Genomic DNA, 20,309 nt, shown 5'->3' on the forward strand with positions numbered 1-20,309 from the left:
AGGAATTGTTCCTTTAAGTGAATCACTCGAAAGTGTAGCTCTCACTTGTACGTAAATAAGGGGAATCATTCGCGGCAATAAACGTAACGAGGCTTGTGCTTTTACTAACCTGATTGCGCGACGGCTCGCAATAAATACCAAAGGAGAACTCGGCGGCGCCGTTTATTACGATTTCCAAGATGCATCTATCTTCGCGCCGAAGATGGTTACGACAGCGCCGGGCCGTTAATCGGCGCTGAAGAGGCCGCGTCTAACAATCAGACCATGGGGAGCATTCCACGAGGCATTTATCGATAATCGATCGTAGTAGTAGACCCCCCCGAATCGCAGACGGTTCCATTCTCGGTTCCCGGCTCTCTCCTTTGCCCTCGACCCGCTTCCTGAAGCAGGTAAAGGTGTGTTCACAGGCGCGTAGCAGGAGCACTTAAGCCGTTAGACTCAAGGAGGATCTTGTTTCGGGCTCCACGGAGCTGTCACGAGCACGTTGCAGAGGGCAGGCATCGACTTGTATACACGGGCACGGAGTTATGCACAAGGGAGCTTTCGTGTGTTCGGGCCACGCGTGTATATGGAAATGCGTCGTTAGACAGGTGCTTGAGAACCGCACCGCATGCCACAGGGTAATTTCTCATAGGTGCGACACGTCGACTCCACAGCGACGCAATCTGCCACCTGCAACGGTCCGCTCTGTCTGTACGGAGGTTACGCGAGGAAATAAACGCCCCTGCATCCCTTTACCTCTCTTTACCCCCCCCCCTCCCCCGTCTCGCAGTCTCTCCTGCGGATAAACGAATCACGCCCGAACAAATGACTTTCCACCAACAAATATCCTCCAAACGCTGAGACTCCTTGTGATAAAATGGTGAAAATCGCCGCGGGACAAACACAAATATGATAAAAGCTTGGCTGGAAAAGCTTTGGCAGGAAATTTTTTACAAGAAATTTTCAGTTTATTTAATTGAAATTTTTTTGTATATAATTTCAATTAGGAATTTATCGCAGAATATATAATTATACAAGGGCGATAATATCGATTTAGATGTAACCTTCTCAACGAGTTACCGCCATTCTTCTTACCGCCGCGAAAGGCTCCGCGAAAGGATATATCAATCTTTATTTTTCTCTCATTATAAAAGCCCAAGATAGAAAAAAAGAATATTGCGAAATAATATTTCTTTCCGGGGACGACGTCGCTACGCCAGCTATCGCATTATCACGCAAAAAAATCTATTGAACTTACTTTACTACGTCACACGCGAGATGAATAACGCGAGACAAGATAGGTCGAATCTCGCCCCGGCATCGCAGAAACCTGTCCATCTTAAGTATACACACACACACACACACACACACACACACACACACACACACACACACACACACACACACACAATTCGGGAGCCGGTCGGGCTATATTCACTCGGAACATTTTCATCTCGGACCCGCGACTTTCGTGCCTATCACGACCGATGAATAATTCACGCGTCGGGACGTCGTGAAAAATCGTCGGCGCCTTGTATTTTCAGCTACAACCGTTCCGCCGTTCACTCCCGGAATTCATCGAATACTCTCTTCTAGCCGCACACGGCGGGTCAACGGAATCGATATTCGACCGCCGATGAGGCCAATGGTAGGTATCGCGTAACGCCCGACCGATGTCGTTATTACGCCGAGATCGCCCACTTTGGGCGTGGGCGCCCAATTTGAAGAGGTAGCCGATCGTGGCCCGTGTATTATGAGCTGCGAAAATATCCGCGTCGGAGTCCGAATTCATCCGCCGTGTATTTTAGCGATGACGCTTTTCCACGCCCGCATACGCGCGCGCGCGTCAAAACATGGTTTTCACATGAAAATTGAATAATTTTCAATATCGTTGATCAATGTGAAAAAAAAAGTATATTCTATCGACACAAATTGTTACGGTCTGTGAATAGCACGATCAAAGAGACAGAAAATTCACCACCGAATAAATTCCGCTAATACGTTTACGCTTTTTACGATAAATTGCATGCGATCGATTTCGTGCGCCAACTGGCGATCGATGTAAAGCGTCTTTTGTGTATTGGGTCGATCGCAATAAATTCTAATTACAATCGAATACTCCAAGATACGCCGGTAGTACCATGCGAATCGTTGCACAATACCGTACAGGTGGTGCAATATATGCTCGGCTTTATTCATATTTCTCACGCTATTTCTCCCAATAATCGAGTGTCGCCTGCTATCGTGGAGCAGCCATTTCAGCATAATAGACGATAACTTATAACGATAGTTCAAATCTCAATTACGCATTAGAAAATGTTATTTTCTCGCTGTAATTACTAGCATAACGTATCGCGTTATAATTATTACTTGCTGAGAACCGAGACGGCAAGGCTAAAGCAAGATATTTTGAGATAAACAAACTTTATATTTTTTAAATATCCAACCAATAAAATTTATGATGTTGCTTTATAAACAGTGCGGTACAACTTGTCAAAACTTTTTTTTTATTTTTTTAAGAATGAAAAAAAGAAAATTTATCGACGAAGGAAAGAAGATAGCTTATGCTATTATTCTACTCATAGATTTTGATGTAAGAAGCTTACCAGAAAGCCAGTTCATTTTTCCACATTTATAGGTATATAAGTACTGCCGCACCGAACAAATCGATTAATATTACTTATAACATACGACGTTCAACATTTCGATCAGTTTCCGATATTTTATTAGGGTTTTTTTAAATTAAATTTTAGATAATATCGTTAGGCCTTCATCTGAAAAAAAAAAAAAAAAATAAATAGTAATTCAACATCGATAATTCAGAATAATCCTTAAAGGAATCAGACTTCGTAATATTGATTGTTTTTGCAAAATTTATCACTCGTGTTCCTTTATGCCAGCCCCTCGCTTAGGATGACCTAATATTCGTACATTCGTCGTCGCTTTTATTCTACGCCAAAATTGAATTCGATCCGATAACGCCCACCGCTGTATAGTCTCGCACGAAACGCAGCGTCGATCGAAAGCCAACAAGAGATACCTCGTACCAGGCGGAATTTCTTACCGGTTTCTTGTATTATATTCCGTTCTTTATCTATACTTCTCACGCTATTTCTTCCAATAATCGAGTATCGCCACGCGGTTATTTCGGATCGAGATCGGTTTTGACTTTGTGCGTCGACGGAATATCAAGTTCGCCGGTTGACAAATCGGAATTATCGGAAATTACAAGGAGGAAATGAGATTGGAAAATATAAGATGATTTCTGTATATTCTAAATCTAAATAAAAAAATATCTAGTATAGCACTAAAATGGCGAGCAAATACATGTGTTTCCTTTGGAATCGAGTCTGACAAGAAAATCCAAAATATATATTAAACTGTAAATTATTAAATTGTAAATTGAGTTTTCAAATTATTATTTTCATTATTTTTATTTTCATCATTTTCTCATTTTTATTGTATTATTTCTGCAAGAAATGTTCGTAATAAAATCATGGCTATTTAAAGCAATCAAAAAGATAAATAGCAATAGAGAAAAGATATTGTTTCAGCGAACGTTTTCGTGACGCCTCGGGCGAGCAAATTCTTTGAACGCATATTTTCCCTATTGCAGTTTCCTTTTCCCACTTTTCTGAAATGTCCGACTGATAATCAGCGGAAGACGGGACGAGTAACAATTTCAATCCCCTGCGACGGAACGTCAAACCGCCACAGGCGACTATTCCATCCGGTTGTCGTTATCATAATCGCAATGACCGCAATCGCAGCGGACTCGGGCGGAAAAGAGGCCAGCGTGAGATCGTCGTAATGACGACATCTGTTCTGTGTGACATACACATAGAACGCACACGACTCCGGTTAGCCGACGGACGAACCAGGATAATGTTAACCTGATTTATAGTCGGAGCCGAAGGCTTTTCGAAATTTGCATTGGGCCAGTGAGAGATGCACGAATATGCCAACGAGGAAATCAGACACAAGGTCAGAGAGAGAAAAAGAGAGAGGGAGGGAGAAGGAGAGGGAGAGAGAGATGGGGCGGAGAGGCATAGCAGGAATCACGGTTAGAATCACGGATAGGAAGTAAAGACCGAGAACGTGGCGAGAGACGACCAAAGAGGGAGATTAGGCCGAGCTAACGAAAGGATAACTCGATAGAGGTGGCGGGATGGCTTGAGCCTAATAGAATCCTGGTGAGCCATCCTCGATCTTCCTATCTCTCAGGTAGATCCGTTTATCATCATGATACACGCGAAATTAGATCCGTCCTCTGCAAACACTTCGGTTCGTTTTACGGATTTTCGGTCCGTCATCCATATAATCTCAATTAAGATCCACAAAGTTCTTTTGTCTTTCTCTCTCTCTCTCTCTCTCTCTCTCAAATTCGTACAGCACTACATGACGATTTAAAATGTTTGATTCCTTCCTTTAATTTTCCACAGAAAATCAATAAAATATTTCGCTTAGTCGCGACGAAATATTTAGTAATCTTCATTTTTTTCTCGTATTCGAGGAATTATTTAAATATATACGTGTGCCTAAAAATAATTTTAGCCAGTCTTTCTATTCGGGGAAAAAGAGAAAGAGAGAGAGAGAGAGAGAGAGATAAATATACAAAATTATTTCTCGACATATTTTCTTCCTCTTCTACGATGCAAAAATTTCTCTTGCTCTGTTATTATCTATATTACAAAAGCTCGCGTTGCAGCGTAAAGCAGCGTAATTTACGAAATTGTAGTCCGCGACGTTCCCTCCACGGAGACATTAATGCAGAATCCTCTTACTTTCCTGCTGCCAGTTTTCCTGTTCTTTTTCGCGAGTATTTTATTCTCAAGGCCGATCGTACCGCCACTATAGACGTCGCGGTGCAAAATACGGTACGCGGGCACGCGGAAGGAAAGGCAAAGGGAGGTATTATCTTGTAACTATGGCAGTGTTTTGTAACTACGAGATAGAAGAGTCGAGCGTATTCCGGAGTGGAAAAGCTTTTGGCGGTCTTCGACTTGTACGAAGAGGCGATGCGGGCAAAATAAGATACGAATGCGACATGTCGAAGGGGGCGGAGAGGGGGGGGGGATATTCTTTTCACAAAAGACGTGCGCGCGCGCGCGCGTGCGCTTCATCGAAATAAGAAAGATAAAACTGCGCACATCCCCTGCAACCGAGGGAAGTAGCACGACCATTGGCAAGACGGTATATCACCCTGCGCCGGAAGCCGAAGTAAAATACGATATAAAGTTGCCGCTTGATACATAACAATGACGCAAGGACTTGACAACTTTCCTTGTAGAGAACTTTCCGCGCAATAATTCCCAGCGCGCTGTCCGCGAGGAGAAACTTAGAATGAATTCGCATAGCCGACAAATACATTTGCGATACACCGGCATCGCGCGCAGTTCGTAGAGCGAAATAAAAACGAGAGTTGTAACTTACGAATGCACTCTGCGCTCCCCAGCGTTTAATTAGACCGCCCGGCCGAACTGTGATGGTGGCTTGGGCGGCTACGAATAAAAGTTCTCGTTTGGCAGCGACGGGTCGATATAAAATTGCGAGGTTACAGACCCATCTTCGGGAGTGTCGGTAATTTCGCCAAGAAAAGAAGACCAGCTCTAACACGGGCGTAAAGAGTGGCCGGCCGCACGATACTTTCTTTTTTTCGCTACTTTACGCGAACGAGCAAGTCCGTATACCCTATGAAACTTGTATGCGTACAACGAAAGTTTGACACGTTTGTGCGCGGAAGGAGAGAAAAAAAAATTTAATTTCACCCAATCTCAAGTAATCCCCAAGAAAATTCATTAATTCGCCTCGCCAAAGTTCAATGAAAGGATGAAGCATTATTCCGCTTCCGGAAGATGATATCGTGAGCCTCTAAAGCAAAATTGCGCGCGGCATTATCCGTTTCGGCAAACAGATGTGTGTTTCGCACACATCTGTGTATGAAAATCCGCTGATCCGTTTCGCAAGAATGCAACGAAATGGTGAACAAAGCGTACGGAAGCGTTACTCCGCCGCGTGGTGGAAAATGACGGTAAATATCCAAAGCGAAACTTGGACACGTCGGATAGCGAGTTTAAGCACGCGCCAAGTTATTCACCTCGGTAAACCGTGTATACAATCTTTGTGACATATGTGTGTTGTCGGAGCGCCCCACGTACGCGGTTTTGGGAAAGATAGGGGTGAAAGAGGGTGGCGCGTGCTCGGCCTGAGATCGAGACGCGCGGTGTCGAAGAGGACACTTTGAAAGGCATCGGGGATGCGCGTCGCGCGGATGCAGCGCGCCGCGGATGCAACGCGGGGATCGACGCGGAGGGACTCGATGGGGTGGGGGGAGAGGGGGCAGCCTCCGTGTAACGGAAGAAGATCGCAGAGAGACGCGGAGGCGCCTGCGCCCTCGAGTGTGCCGGAGTTCCTGCGTGCGTTTCCATCAGTCGGGTCTTCAACTCCGGACCGCGAGCAACGGCACGATTCCGCGCCGTCGTCCGAGCCGCGACGCACCCTCCCAACGCGCGGAACCACCCCTCCGGCATGTCGGTGATCGTGATTGCGCCGATCTGACCTACCGCACATCGAAGAGGAGGCCGAAATAGGATCACGTATGAAATTTCGAATCCATATCGGATTTTATCGAGGCATTTCCCATTTCCATCCGCACGCCCGTAAACGGGATCTCGTAATCTCGCCCTCGTAAGGAACGTAACTTATATCGGAAAAACTCGGGAAAAAAAACTTTGACGAGCGATCGCGAAGAAGATCGCGTGGAGGATCTTATATTGGGAAGCAAGCTTCTGTCACTTTTTACGAGCGGAACAGATGCGCTCTGCACTCCTGCGCGCATTTTTTTTTTTTTTTTTTTTATGAGACGTGCACCATCTCGCGAAACGACGATTGGAATTTTTGTAGAAACGAAAGGGTGGAAAGATACGCCCGCGAAAATTCGAAGAGTCGCGTCGCGTTGTCTAAAACAGACACTCTTGCAGACCGAGAAGATTCCCAGATTGAATAAAATATATTGGAACATGTAAAATGCGATAAGTTAAGAAAAAGAATTGTGACGCCCTCGTTCCCGCAGAAGAAATTTAATTTCAAGAGATAATCGATCGATAAACAGACACAATTTCGCGTAAATTCACACGTCAGTTGAACGACAAAAATCGTTCGCAGTTTCACGGTGTGTTCGTTCCATTCGTGTTTGATGGATAAATCACTTGCACATCTCACGCGAAAAGTAAGTAGAACATCTCGTTGTCGACGCTCCTAAAGTTTTCGAAAGTGAGTTTCCAGTAACTTCACGGCGGTTCGATACGTTGTTGAAAGAAACGATCGAAATGTCGAGAAACGAACTATCGAGAAACGCAACTGTCAGATGCATCCGCACCGATTCGCGTGTTCGTTTCGCGGAAAAGTCCGCCGCTACCAGCTGTAGCTATACATCTTGCCGGTTGAATTAACTTGTCACCTTCCCACGTTATTTTTTCGCTAAAATATGGACGTCTTGTGGATGTCTTGGAATATTAAACGATGCCGACGAAAATTTCTCACGTCAATTAACGTCCGGTCATAAAAAAATATGCTTGACGAATGGGAAAAAGTTTAAATCACCCTGACCTGCGCTCGATGTCGGAAATGAAATTTCGTTGCGTTTCTCTCTGCAGCATCAGTTTTTCATTATAAGCTCGAGTAGACACGTGTTTTGACAAACAATGGCAGACGCTAGATAAATATATATATTCGCTGTGCAAATAAAAGATAGAATTGCTCACGGCGAATTTTTTCACGGCGTTATACATCCGCTCTGCCGGATATTTTTTTCTATAAATTTAAAGGATTATCGAATTAATTAACAATCATATGCATGACTGATGTGGGGAACGTTTGTGTCGCGAGTAAATTCTCGCATCGATCGATATTTTACGAGGCTTCCAAATGACGCCCGTATCTATGTGCGTGTCGAGTGGATAGTCATTTCCAGAATCCTTCGCGAAAAGAACGGAGGACATCCGGAGTATCTCGAAAACCGTATTAAAGAGCGCACGGTGCACAAACGGTTTCGCTCTGCCACAGCTGTTGGAAAGATGCGTTCGTTAATGCCGTTAGCATTAATTAATCACCGGCATGCAGATAAATACCGTATATCACGATGGTAACCAGACGCGTAAGCGGGCGGCCGCCGCATCTGCCGATAATTATGAACAAGCTAACTCATTAGTCGCAATCGACGCTAACGGCCTCGTTGTTGCGCGAGCCATCGCCCCGTTTCGGAGAAGGGGGGAGGGGGCGAGGTTCATCCGGGGTCTTCTATAAGCTGTCGAATTACTAACCGCGCGCTCGCGTTAAGAAGATTACGCGCGTCCAATGTGACGGGCACAATGAGATTACGTGTCAAAAAGAAGATACGGCTGGAGATGATTACGGGGAATTACCGTCGTGACGTCCGATGTTACGATAACTCGAAATGTTGCGATGGTAATACCCACGGGAACAACAGTGACGAACGGATTACAGTCATCAATTATACCTAACGCCGTGCACCGACTTGATCGCCTTTCCGTAATCCGACGCGATGCTAACCAATCTGGTCTCTATTAATTTTGATGAGAGTAAGACATTAATGGGAGGAAATAATGATATTATTACTGCCGAAAATTCAATTCGCCCCGCGCTCGAGAAGAGCTCGCCGAGTAACGTTAATTTGTCACAATACGCGGCACTTAGCCACACAATTATAAGAGCCAATTATTAGCGTGAATATTAATTTTTAATTATGCTCCTTCGATCCGATTTATTCAAGCTATGGCACACGGCACATTAGTAAACAAATGTCAAAATACAATGCGATCGAGTTTGTAATTTCTCGATGACATAATATAACAAATCTGCACTTTGACCTCGCGATAATTTCGAATTCAACCACCGTGTGAACTGTCAATTCGCTGACCTAGAATATTCCTCGTCGAAGATTCCTCCACGCGATAATTCTTCGCGAGACGCGGGCTGCGAGTTAGAAAAATCTACCTCTTACAGATCAGCGGAAGTTAGAAAATATCCGGACGGAGTAGCACTAGGGGCGATCCATTTCCGAGTGACGTCGAAGCATTGGCCGCGGCGCCGTGAGATCCATCTGATGCGCTTCAAGTGCATAATTAATCGCGGGACTTAATCGAGTGCCGAATTAATCGCGACGGATTTACGGGCCGCGTTGTGTGACAGTGACACTTGCCGCTCCGATTATGAAACGCCGTCGCCGATGCAAGTGATTTAGTAGTAACTAAGCGCGAGAAGGAGAAAAGACCGAGAAGGGAAGAAGGGTGTATCGCAAGAAACGCCGGAAGATGAATCGCGTATCAGGAAACATCCCGGAACACTGATCCCTGACCGTGGGAATAAAGAAGGAGGAAGGGTTTTCGCGCTCGGGTAGTGCGACGCATTTTCATCTCGCCGCTCTAATTAATCTCCGGGACGTCTAACGAGCGGACCGCTCGTGGGATCCTCCTCGTAGCACGACATCCCCTCGCCGAGGTGATACCGATCTTGCGTGAAACTCTCAGCTGCAGGTGACTAGGCGAGCTGCGAGAGTAGCGCAAGCTGTGGAGATAAGACGAGAGAAAGAAGATGTGAGAAGATTCGACATTCGAGATGCCGCCTTAATTAACAGAGCTTCGGCTAACTGGAATGCAATTTCTTTAAATACACCCGTTGCGGATAGTTCGATCAAAGCACGTCGAGCACGAGTTCCGAGTCGGTGCCGACGTAAATTAAAGACCATCGACATCGATAACCTCGCTTAAGTGGTTTCAACCAGCGGCACTTTACACTGGTGAGGATCGCGGAAGGTGGTGGGCGACGTGTCTTCGATTACGGCTTTGGATCTCTCGAGCGTCGGCGAAGAAGTCGATAAGGGCGAATAGAAAGACGACGCAAGGATGGAGGAAACCTCTGAAAGCCTGTCTCCCTGATCAAACTATCGAAGCAAATCCCCGAGGCGACTCCGATGCTTCGAAAGTCATCTTCGCCGAAGAATTTGCAGCGGATGAGGATCAAAGTGAGAAAAGCGTAAGGAAAGTACATTTTGCGTAAGGAAAGTACATTTTGCGAGCGATTAAGAAAAGTTTGCTCGAGCAGGAGCTCGAGTTGAGTAATTGATTTCTCGGCCGATCAGGTAAATGCCGGTAAAAGGTCAACCCGTAGACATTCGGGCGAGCGGCAGCGGTGACAAACGGCGCGCCTCAATAGGATGTTTCGAAAGATTAATTTCGAAAGTGGCCGAAAGAATTTCGAGTTACGAGTTAAGGATTGAATGAATCGTTTGAAATACGTTGGAGCTCAAAGGTCGGCGATTAAGGACGGCGCGGATTATTGACTTTGCGGCGCGGAGATATTAAGTGATGGGATGACACAGTGGCGTACACACAGTTGAGCAAAGAGCGCGTTCCACTCCACGAGAACAAGAAATCGGAAAACAAGAGGAATAAGAAGCGCGGAGGTAGCAGCTGCATCGGACAGAGTGTATGGCGATGAGACCAGGAGGGTTAATCTGAAAGGTTGGATAGAACGAAGGGAAGGAGGGTTCCCGAAGTAGCTATCGCGACAGTGGAAAAAGTGGACCTTCGGCCCAGCTGGATGTAAGAAATTGGGGTGGGCTCGAGGATGTGTGAAGACGAATGCGCCGATAAGAAGAGCTGGCTAAAGAGGGAAGAGAGCATTGATCCTTGAACTCTGTTATCCCAGCGAGAGAAACAGAGAAAAGTGTTTCCACGTGCGCGTTGATAAAATCGAGTGCGTGGTTTCGGCCGATTTTATCAGTGAAAAACATTGCCGAACCTCTGGAAACAAACCCCCAAGAGAATTATTAAGAATAGTCTTGCGAAATAGTCACCGAATTTGAGAGAACCTTGAAAAAAAGGAATTAAGATAAATCTCTATTCTCGCCGCACCGCAAAGAATATGTCTTCAAATTATCGCCGACCAAGAGGACGTGGTTATGCTGAATAATCCTTTCGAGAAAGCTAATTAGACACGCGATCGAGACGAAGGAGCCAAGATCCTGTTACATCCTGGCTATCCTGCAACCCGATTGAAGGAAGTGCTGCGGGTGAGCCGGTGAGTTAACGGTGATGGCATGAGGACATTAGTAAGGACGCGCTGCGGGTCCAGCGAGGAGGAGGATGAGGATGGTGGTGGGCGTGATGGTCCTTGGTCAGCTACTGACGAGGATCTTGCTCGCGGCCCACGCAGGAGATCGCCTCGCGGCAGCTCGAAGGATTTTAAGGGACGTACCATTGATAGATGGGTAAGTTAAGTCTTATGTAAACAGGATGCCTTTCGATAAGACATCTAATATAAGCCATTAAACAATAACGACGTAATTAAACCAGCAATGATATAATTTTAATTTTAACGACTTCTCATCATATTTCATTTTTATCAATTTTATTACTTTTCTTTATAATTTTATTTATTTATCAACCTTTTTAAATTAATTTTCTTCAAAAACATCCGAGTATTTAAAATTTGCGATGATTCTTCATTGCGAAATTATTACACGACCGTTTAATTATACTGTTTGTAAAAATAATTTTAAAAAACATTTAAATGACTAAACTCCAAGTAAATTTTTTTTCTATAATTTGTGCTGTTATTTTAATTTATCTGTATTTGTGGACGGTAGACTTGTGAATTGTACGTACATTACGCCTGCGGCCATTTTCGCTCCGCAATATTTCACAAAGCAGTTACAACCGGAAAATATATGCGTCAAACTAGCTAGTATAATTTGTGTTCGCGAGGAAAATAGAGAAGAGAATTTGCGCGTATGAAAATCCGTCGGCCGCACAGAGAAGCATCAGAAAGTTGCAATTCAATTACCGTAATTAATATCAGTCTTAAAAACAATGCGCGTTCATTAATGACGTGTACGCGAATTCAGGATAGATCAAAGCCGTATTGTTGCGCCTGGCAAAAATCCTTGGCGCCGAATTCAAAAATGAAATAACCGGATTCTATTTCCAAATGAAACAAAAGTTCTCGTGAAAACTCTCGCGATGCAATTCGCGAAAGCCGGCAGTAGAATGTCGCCTCGCCCCCGTTCTCGCATATCTCGCTACCCTTTGTTACGTTGACGAGCAGCGAAAAACGCTGCGTTGAAAATTCAACGGATAACTTGAATCCTATCGTATAATCGTTAGCCGTGGTACCGCGAGACACGAATTTACAGCCGGCGAGAACAATGTCGTCGTAACGACGCGCACGGTCGACTTTGTATGGCCGGGCGTGACTCTAATTACACCGGGAATTAAACTTCAAAGGAACGTCCGTCGTGTCCGATTTGCTACGACGCGCTGCATCCGTCCACGCTTTCACTACCGACAATTCCATTAGACGACCATTCTATTGAACGTCAATCTTATTAACGTTCATGTCGTATTCAGTTACAAGTTCGAAGTTAGAAGCGAATTCGGGACACTTGATATAATAATCCGAAAGAGGTCACTCCTGAGATGTTGGAAAAATTAAAAATTGTAAAACATACAACCGGAATAATTGAGAGATGTCTTCTGTTTCCAGACTGTAAATTCAGACTTTACACGATTTATTCTACAAGTTGAAATTAAATATTCTCGAAACTTTTTTTTAATGTAACGTTATGTCGTTATAATTTTTAAACTATTATCTCATAATTTGTTTTTTAAATAAAAATTCGCAGATGTTATCTATCAAATTAAAAAATATTTAACTGATGCGGATATAAAATATATGTTAAAATACTACGAGTAAAATATTACGATAACTCTTTCCAATCTCCTTATAATTTTTAATCGTTAAATATTGAATGTTCGAGAGCAATTCTGCTTAGAACAATTCTGCTTAATATTCTATGAGCCAACAAGCTAATTCCAAGAAATAGATACGCAGTAAATAGAAAATAAGATCAGACTCTAATGCAATGGGAATTAAAAATAACCAGATAGTGTTACGTAGATAGAATTCGCCAGTCCGTCGAGGTCGATATCGGAATCCGGTTCCTTATTCAAAACAACAACAAAAAAAAAAGAAAAAAAGAAAAAAAGAAACGAATTGAATTGTACTCAGTTCGAGAGAGAGAGAAAGAGAGAGTCGCGCATTTTCGCCGAGATAATGAGAAAGTTTTGCGAGCGCGGAGAAAAGAAAAGACGTTAATGGAGAGGAGCGAATAAAAAAGAAACTCGAAAGAATGGGGCGGAAGGTGCACCGGTAGGAGACGCAAGAAAGATAGAATTTCTCTCACGGGGAGGGAGAGAGGGGGAGTGGACCACGGTTGTTGGTCCTCGGGTTATCGAAGGGTAGATACGAATTTCCGGCGCTCTTGCTTGATACAAACTCGTGTGTCTCTTTCATTTACTTCCGTGTTCGCACGTGCACGTATCTGTAAGTTTATACACTTGCGCCGCAAGAGTATCTATATCGATATATCTAATGTCTGATATCTTCTGCTGCCTCGTGTAAAAGTAATTCGTAATACGATAATACGTTTCAAATTTAGGAAATATCGTTATGTTGTGACATTAATACAAATAAATATTATACATATAATAATATATTTTTTATACGTATAATAATATTATATATTATATAATGTTATATAAAATAAAATATTATAATGTTACATAAAATAATAAATAACGCGTTATTTGTTATTTTATAAATTTATATTTATAAATTTATTTATATGCAAAAAGGCAAATATAATTTGTGAAAATTGTATTATATTAACATGATATCGAAAAGCGAACTGCCTAAATAAATTTTAAATGGTAACCACACTTTTCGCTGCGAAACGTCGCTCCTCTCTGAAAATCCAAACTGTGATTTCGCTTTGGGTGCCGATTCCACGAGCAAACTCCGAGAAACTCTCGAAAGTGGCTCTGATAAAAGACATCGAGGAAGAGGCACGCCAGCGATTTCCTCGATGTCGGCAAGCCGAAGGCAGCTCGTTACCGATAACGAGTGTAGCCTCGTCGGGCGTATTGTGCGCCGAATAATAGTTCGTCTCTCTCGCCTCAGGTCGAAAAAGAAGCGCCTCGTGTGACCCGCGGAGGCCACGTATCGTTGGTAAAATCGAAGAAATCGCAATCGTGAAATTTCCAAGCGGGAATGTCGAGCCCGGACATTCACGCAAATAAACGGCCGCAGATGCGATAGGCAAATTCGGACGATTGTACTTAAACTGCGCGATTATCTCGATCCGATTAAACGTGCTAATGTTTAAAAATCCAATGCAAATGTATGCGGAATGCAGGATGCGGGATGCGGGATGCAACAGCGGTAACGTGCCGTACAAGAACTGCAAGTCGGTCTCGTATCCGTCCGCGTTCTACATTACAAATTCGCGTTGGTTTCCGTGAAGCTTAAACTCTCAAGCGCCTAATGCATATTTTATGCACTCTCGAGCACATGTGAGTCATAATATTCGAAATAATTTCCGTAAGAGATTTCCGAAGGGAAATGTTTCTTTCTTTCTTTCATCTTAAAATCCTATTAGTGTGTAAGATGTTTCTTACTGTATACAATGCGGTGGTGGGTTTGTTGAATAAATCCGAGAAGCGAGATGTAATAACAGAGAATATATAATATGTTCCGAAAAAACGCAGTCGACGAAAATTACAAAAATTGCAGCGCAGTTTTGCTACCTCCGAGAATCGGAAGCACACGGCTCTTAATCCTGTCGGTGCCGCCAGAATATTCGGCCTTTCGGTAATTGAAACAGTTTAATGTGGAGTTGTATAATTAAACCGGCGACGAGTTTCCTCGCATTCAGGAAGGAGAATCCCGCGACTGGAGATCTCGGAGATACTGCCACCGTAAACCTGATAACCGCGATGGACCAACGGGCGTAATTACCTCGTTACATCGCCGCTGTTTATAGCTCTCGTCGTCGCGTGGAAATATTTAATTATCCACCTTCGTAATTCCCCGAGACCAAACCGAACCATGTCGGTGGCATTACGAGTTAAAAGATGAGTGCGTCCAACGATTGCGGTTACACGCCAAAGGATCTCCGAAAGTGTGTCTCGCTATCTCGAGAAAGAATTGCGAGAAACCATCGCCGGTGTTAGCAGCGTTCCGATTGTTCAGCTTGAAATCTCGAAATATTTTCAAGGCTCCTCCGAAAGTGCCACCGGAGTGTCCCGTGTGGTACTAATTATTTGCAATTAGATTCCCCATGTTTTCTCTTTGCTGTGACAGACCATTGCGCTCGCGCGATAGGTAATTTCGCCTTTTCTCATACACGTGGAAAATTTCGTGTTGAAAAGTAATCTATTTAATGAAAACGTTGCCTTCCCCCCCCTCTCTCTCTCTCTCTCTCTCTGTGGAGCAATACGCTTGCAAAAGTGGGACGCGCGTTTATACCATAATTAGACACGTATGCTTTCGTTAGTCGAATTGGCGCAATGTCGTTGAAATAATGAAAATGGGAGCCATTTCCACTGATCCGTATCTCCGCCGAGGAAAATTCTGCTAAGTCTTTGGTTCGGCGGAACGAAACGTGAGAATAAAAATAAAGAGACAAGTTAAAAATATTAAAACATTTCTATCGAAATAATATTTTCAATAAAACATTTCCTCGAGCGAATTATATAAAAATTTCTCACGTATTTGTCGTTAACGTGGCTTTGCGTTGTTCCACGGTATTATTTTTATTGACACCAGAGAGCGACTGTTTTCAAGAAAACGTTATATTTAGAGGAAAGATTGTATCTTTCCTCTGCAAGATGTAAAACTGTCAAACACAAAGAAAAGAAATCTGCGGAACGATATCGTGCGCACGTTTCCTTGCGTCGGAGACGCCGAATGGGATCGAATTCTCTTCCCGGAATTGACATTCTCAGAGTGATTACGATCGCAATCGTCGTAAAAATTCGTTATCGAAACGTGGCAATCGCGCGATATCTGATTACTGTATTTCGTACAACGCGATCGGGTTCTTTAGAAAATTCGAAATTCATTGCTGCGACACACAAAGTTAGTACTTTCGTATACAATCGGGCCTTTATCCTCCATCTTCCCTCATCCGGACTGTTTTATACGACTTTTGTACACTAAAATAAAAATCAGAAGAGCCGCGGGACATTTCCAATTTATTTCGAATCTTCTCCGTCGTCCGATTGCAGGCGATTTCATCCGAATGCAATCGAACCATCGAGCCTGTTCCACTTTCGCGAATGTGGGCTGGGGTGGGAAATAAGGGTGTTTTCTTTTTTGAGCTTCTACCTGCATTGAGATAAGGAAAGAATCGAAAACAGGAGCCGTAGAATGGGAAGTTAAGAGTTAACGATGTGTCCTTCGAAAGAGGTGACGTTCAAGAAACGTATATTTTCTCTCTTATGTTATCTTTGCTATATTTCTTCAGAGTTTAAGAGATTACGCATTTAGAAAATACTTTTGGTAACAAGAATCGTACAATCATTGATTTATCTTACAAACTCTTGTATTTGTCTTCATATCGTAGAAATATGATATTTTTTAAGTAAACATTGGTATTAATCATCCTTTCGCTTGTGCTTTTCTCCGATAAAACAGCACTCGAAAATATGAACAAATCTAAATTTCCCTTTGAGAAGGGAATAGCAAGTTAAGAGTAATGAGCAGTAGTAGTCGAGAAACCAACAAGTTCGATATCGGGTTCGTTAATCTAAAATTCTCGTGGACATCCTCAAACGACTTCGCTAATTTTTTTGTCTCCTTTGGTTATAATTGATTTTATTAACGAGCCGCGAAGTCGTCGGAACTTGGATGGGAGTCCTTCCGTCGGACAGCCGTTCGTTAACCGTTCGATGGACGAACGAGCGAGCGAACGCGAATGGAAAGGAGAACCCGCTTCGGCGGCCTCTGCCCGATAACGATCGAAGTTCCCTTTTCTCTCTCGTATCCTCGTTTTAAATCCGCCATTGTAGCGAGTGATTCAAGGGAAGAAGAATGGAGACAAATTATTGGCACCGTCGACTGAATCCATTTGTAAGGAACGGAGGAATTGTGAAGGGTCGGTCACCGTGAGATCATATTATTACGTAACGGGACGGCCCTTCGCTCGCTCGTAGGATTTGTAGATCGATTGATAGTCGGCTGGTCCCGGTCAACGTCAGCCTTAAAGTCATTCTTGTTGGAGTAGCGTATTCAATTCCCCGCCCGGACAATTACAGAGCGATACAATGGCAGAGCTGTTACCGCGAGCTCAATCAAATAAAATGGGCAAAAAAAATTGAGGTGCATCGACGGCGAGCCGGGGAGGGGAGGTCCTTCGTGCGCGGCAAAACCGAATAGAAAGAAGATGCACATTAATCAAAATCAGTCGACGTGATAATTAATTAAATTTCTTCCGAGAGATGTTTCCAAGCCGCAAATTTCGCACGAGACGGAAGACAGATGGCGACGTTCATGCCGAGGGCACCTCGAAATTCGGACAAAAACACGCTAGATACTAATCCGGGGTCTCATTCGGCCGGGATACTGAATAGTAGACGGATCAACGGAGTAATTTGCAACGCATAGGAAATGTCGAGAGAGTAAACGATAAACCGTCCAAGAGACAGATACAGGAAGACGAAAATAGATGTGGATGGCGAGGTAGCAGGCAAACATCGAATTAGTTATCGTCATGTGTTAACGCAAAAATTCAAAGGAGTCAATTATAAATATATATTATATTTAAGATGATGCTGAATAGACCAGCGAACTCCGACGAGAGCGTTCATACATATGTACATAGATACCTATATTTATGTATAATCTTAATTTTAACTAATGACAACTATCAAATGAAATTTCAGATTTCAGAAAACAGTAGATATAAATTCCCAAAGGAGATTAAAGGAGATTAGAGAATTAAAAAATTATCAAAGAAAAATGAAAGAAATTTGTAATTCGTCCTCCGATAAACAAATATCCGATAAATCTTGTACGATCGTCAACGATCGTCAACGACGAATGCGGTAAGGCTAATTTTCGATACGCCCGCGATTCGATATATGTGTACGCTCAGGAACCGACAGACACCAACTTCCGATGGAGTTAATGTAGCAGCAACGCGTAACTCGATTTCACGGAGTTGCTCGAACGCGTTCGGCACGGCACACCCAGGATCTCTCGGGGCCGCGATCCTGTTCACGTGAAATCGGATCTGGATCTTGGATCCCGAAACGTGACTGAAAACTCTGGAGTAAAGTCCGAGAATCGAACAAACCGGTGGGACACGCGCGCACGACGAAAATCAGACGACGCAAAACTTTTGCAGGACAACCATCGCGAAATTTCATTGATTCCATTTCTGTTCACAGTTCGAATGTTAAGTTTGGGGAAATTTGCTTACCCCGCTTCGTTAGGATAGCCAAAGTTTGCAAACAATATATCGACGAAGTTTAATTTTCGTAACTTAATTTCGACTTGTATCATTCGATTGAAAATTGTCGGAAGAAAGAGGGTGGCATATGCAAAAGTGTGATGCGCAGCAAATGAACTTTTTGCGAAAAACTTGAAGAAAAATAATAATTTACCACTTTATATGCGGAAAATGTTTCGTAACATTGAAAAAAAATATTTATTTCTATATAAAAGAAAATATTTGTCATCTACTTTCTATTTTTAATCTAATTCTACATACAAGAACTTCGAATTTGTGTAATAAAATTGTTCGAAGTACCAAACAATATGTTCAAAATTTTTTAATCTTCTACATTAGAGCGTAGCATGTTCCGCGTGGATTTCATGAATATATGAATATATGAGACTATAACGTTTCGTACGCTGGTAGGGTTAATAAAAAAGTTAATAACGTAATAACGTAATAGAGATGTAGCACGCAAATAGCGCGGGGTCGCAAAATAAATTGTCACTGTTACGGAAAGTATTAAGCCTTAAAATGTTGCAAGTTAATTCCACGAGAGGGCGAGTAACTTTAAAGAGGTACTAACAAAGTTTACTAGTGACCTGCGGATCAGAGCTTATAAATCAAATTGGAATGCTTGAGAACATAAAAAAAAGCACCGCAAAATAATCAAACAAATTAAAATAAATTAAAAAAAAGGTACTTGTACGTTATGATTTTGTACAATTTCTTTTTACGTTTATTAATCAATCTTTGTTAAGCTTTTCGATATTGGATACAGCGACTGTGACGAGAAAAATGTTGCTAACATTGCTTAACACATTCGAAGCGTCGACTCGCTGACATTTATTGATAGCGTAACCGTGAAAAAGATTCCGCAAAGCCAACAACGCCAGCGGTGACGCTTAAGTCACCGAGAAAAAAATCGGTCAACCAAGAATAATCTCGGTGCCATGTATGCCGCTCAGCCGCGATTGATGCTCCTAAAAAGAGCCGCGACGATTTGTCAGCGGGCATAAACATATCTCGCGCGCGAAAAACCGCAAGTTCCCGTACACTCGCGGAAGTGGCTGTAAAATGACTTGAAGCGGGTGAACGTTGATCTTTACTGGATAATTTTTAACGACCGTTTCGAGCGGGAAGCGACCGTTTACGTAACCTCCCTGGAAATGATCGCGGCCGCTAAACTCGCCCGCCCGTTCCGCCGAGGCGATAGATCCGAATCGCGTCGGTGCGCATGGACGGAGGACTTATTTGCATGCCGAATGACGTAACTACGGCACGGGCAAACGGAATATACTCGCCATTCATATGCATATACGGGACCACCTTATCGCGCTTTGCCAATTAACTACCGGGCTCACACCACCCATCGCCTCTTAACTGGCGATCCCACCGGTAACTCTCTCTCTCTCTCCCGCCCCTTCCCCCACCCTCTCCCCGCCCACGTCGCTTCGGCAAACGGCGAAAATTCGTTGAGAGTTTCGCGAAATCGACACCGAAGCTATCTCGGCTCTTAAACACGCGTTGCATCGTCTGAATATGTATGAGGAGATCGCGAAGGGATGAAGGGTTTAAAAGGGGGTGTCTTTGTAATTGTGTCGTTTCGAGCTTTCGTTTTATTCGGGGGGACTTCAAGATTTAAATAATAGCGCCAGAAAATCGCCCAGGCATTTGCCCAATTCTCTTTGGTGCGATAGTATTGATGTCGATAATCATAAATTATCCATTAATCATCATTGCAAATTTAATAATCATTATTTTACAATTGAGTTTGATTGAACCCTGAATAGACCGGTTTATAGATTACGCTGTACTGCCTTATCTTCCGTTCGCGTTTCCCGAGCTTCATTTTCCACTCTTCCGCGTTTCTCTTCCTCTTTTAACTTTTACTTGCTTTCAATCAATCATTTTACGGTATACATTTAACCGCTAAATGTCGAGCTGTCAATACCGAACTCGCGATTTG

General features: G+C 43.3%; 2 protein-coding genes across 3 annotated transcripts in view; one reads left to right on the forward strand and one right to left on the reverse strand.

Annotated features, from left to right (window-relative positions):
- Positions 1-20,309, reverse strand: part of vermilion (Tryptophan 2,3-dioxygenase vermilion) — a 236,349-nt gene that overhangs the window by 202,095 nt on the left and 13,945 nt on the right. The gene's annotated exons all lie outside the window — the stretch shown is intronic.
- Positions 6,396-20,309, forward strand: part of LOC105433318 (dipeptidase 1) — an 80,887-nt gene continuing 66,973 nt past the window's right edge. Inside the window, exons 1-2 of one of the 2 annotated variants that reach the window (XM_089084949.1) lie at positions 6,396-6,578; positions 9,007-11,272. In XM_089084949.1, coding sequence (XP_088941075.1) covers positions 11,148-11,272 — 125 coding nt within the window. In that variant the 5' untranslated portion in view covers positions 6,396-6,578; positions 9,007-11,147. The remainder of the gene's footprint in view (positions 6,579-9,006; positions 11,273-20,309) is intronic. The other variant, XM_089084939.1, reaches the window with a different exon arrangement.

This window comes from Pogonomyrmex barbatus, unplaced genomic scaffold (genome assembly GCF_055798465.1).
Source record: "Pogonomyrmex barbatus isolate J1 unplaced genomic scaffold, ASM5579846v1 scaffold1, whole genome shotgun sequence".
In the NCBI taxonomy this organism is placed as follows: domain Eukaryota; kingdom Metazoa; phylum Arthropoda; class Insecta; order Hymenoptera; family Formicidae; genus Pogonomyrmex; species Pogonomyrmex barbatus.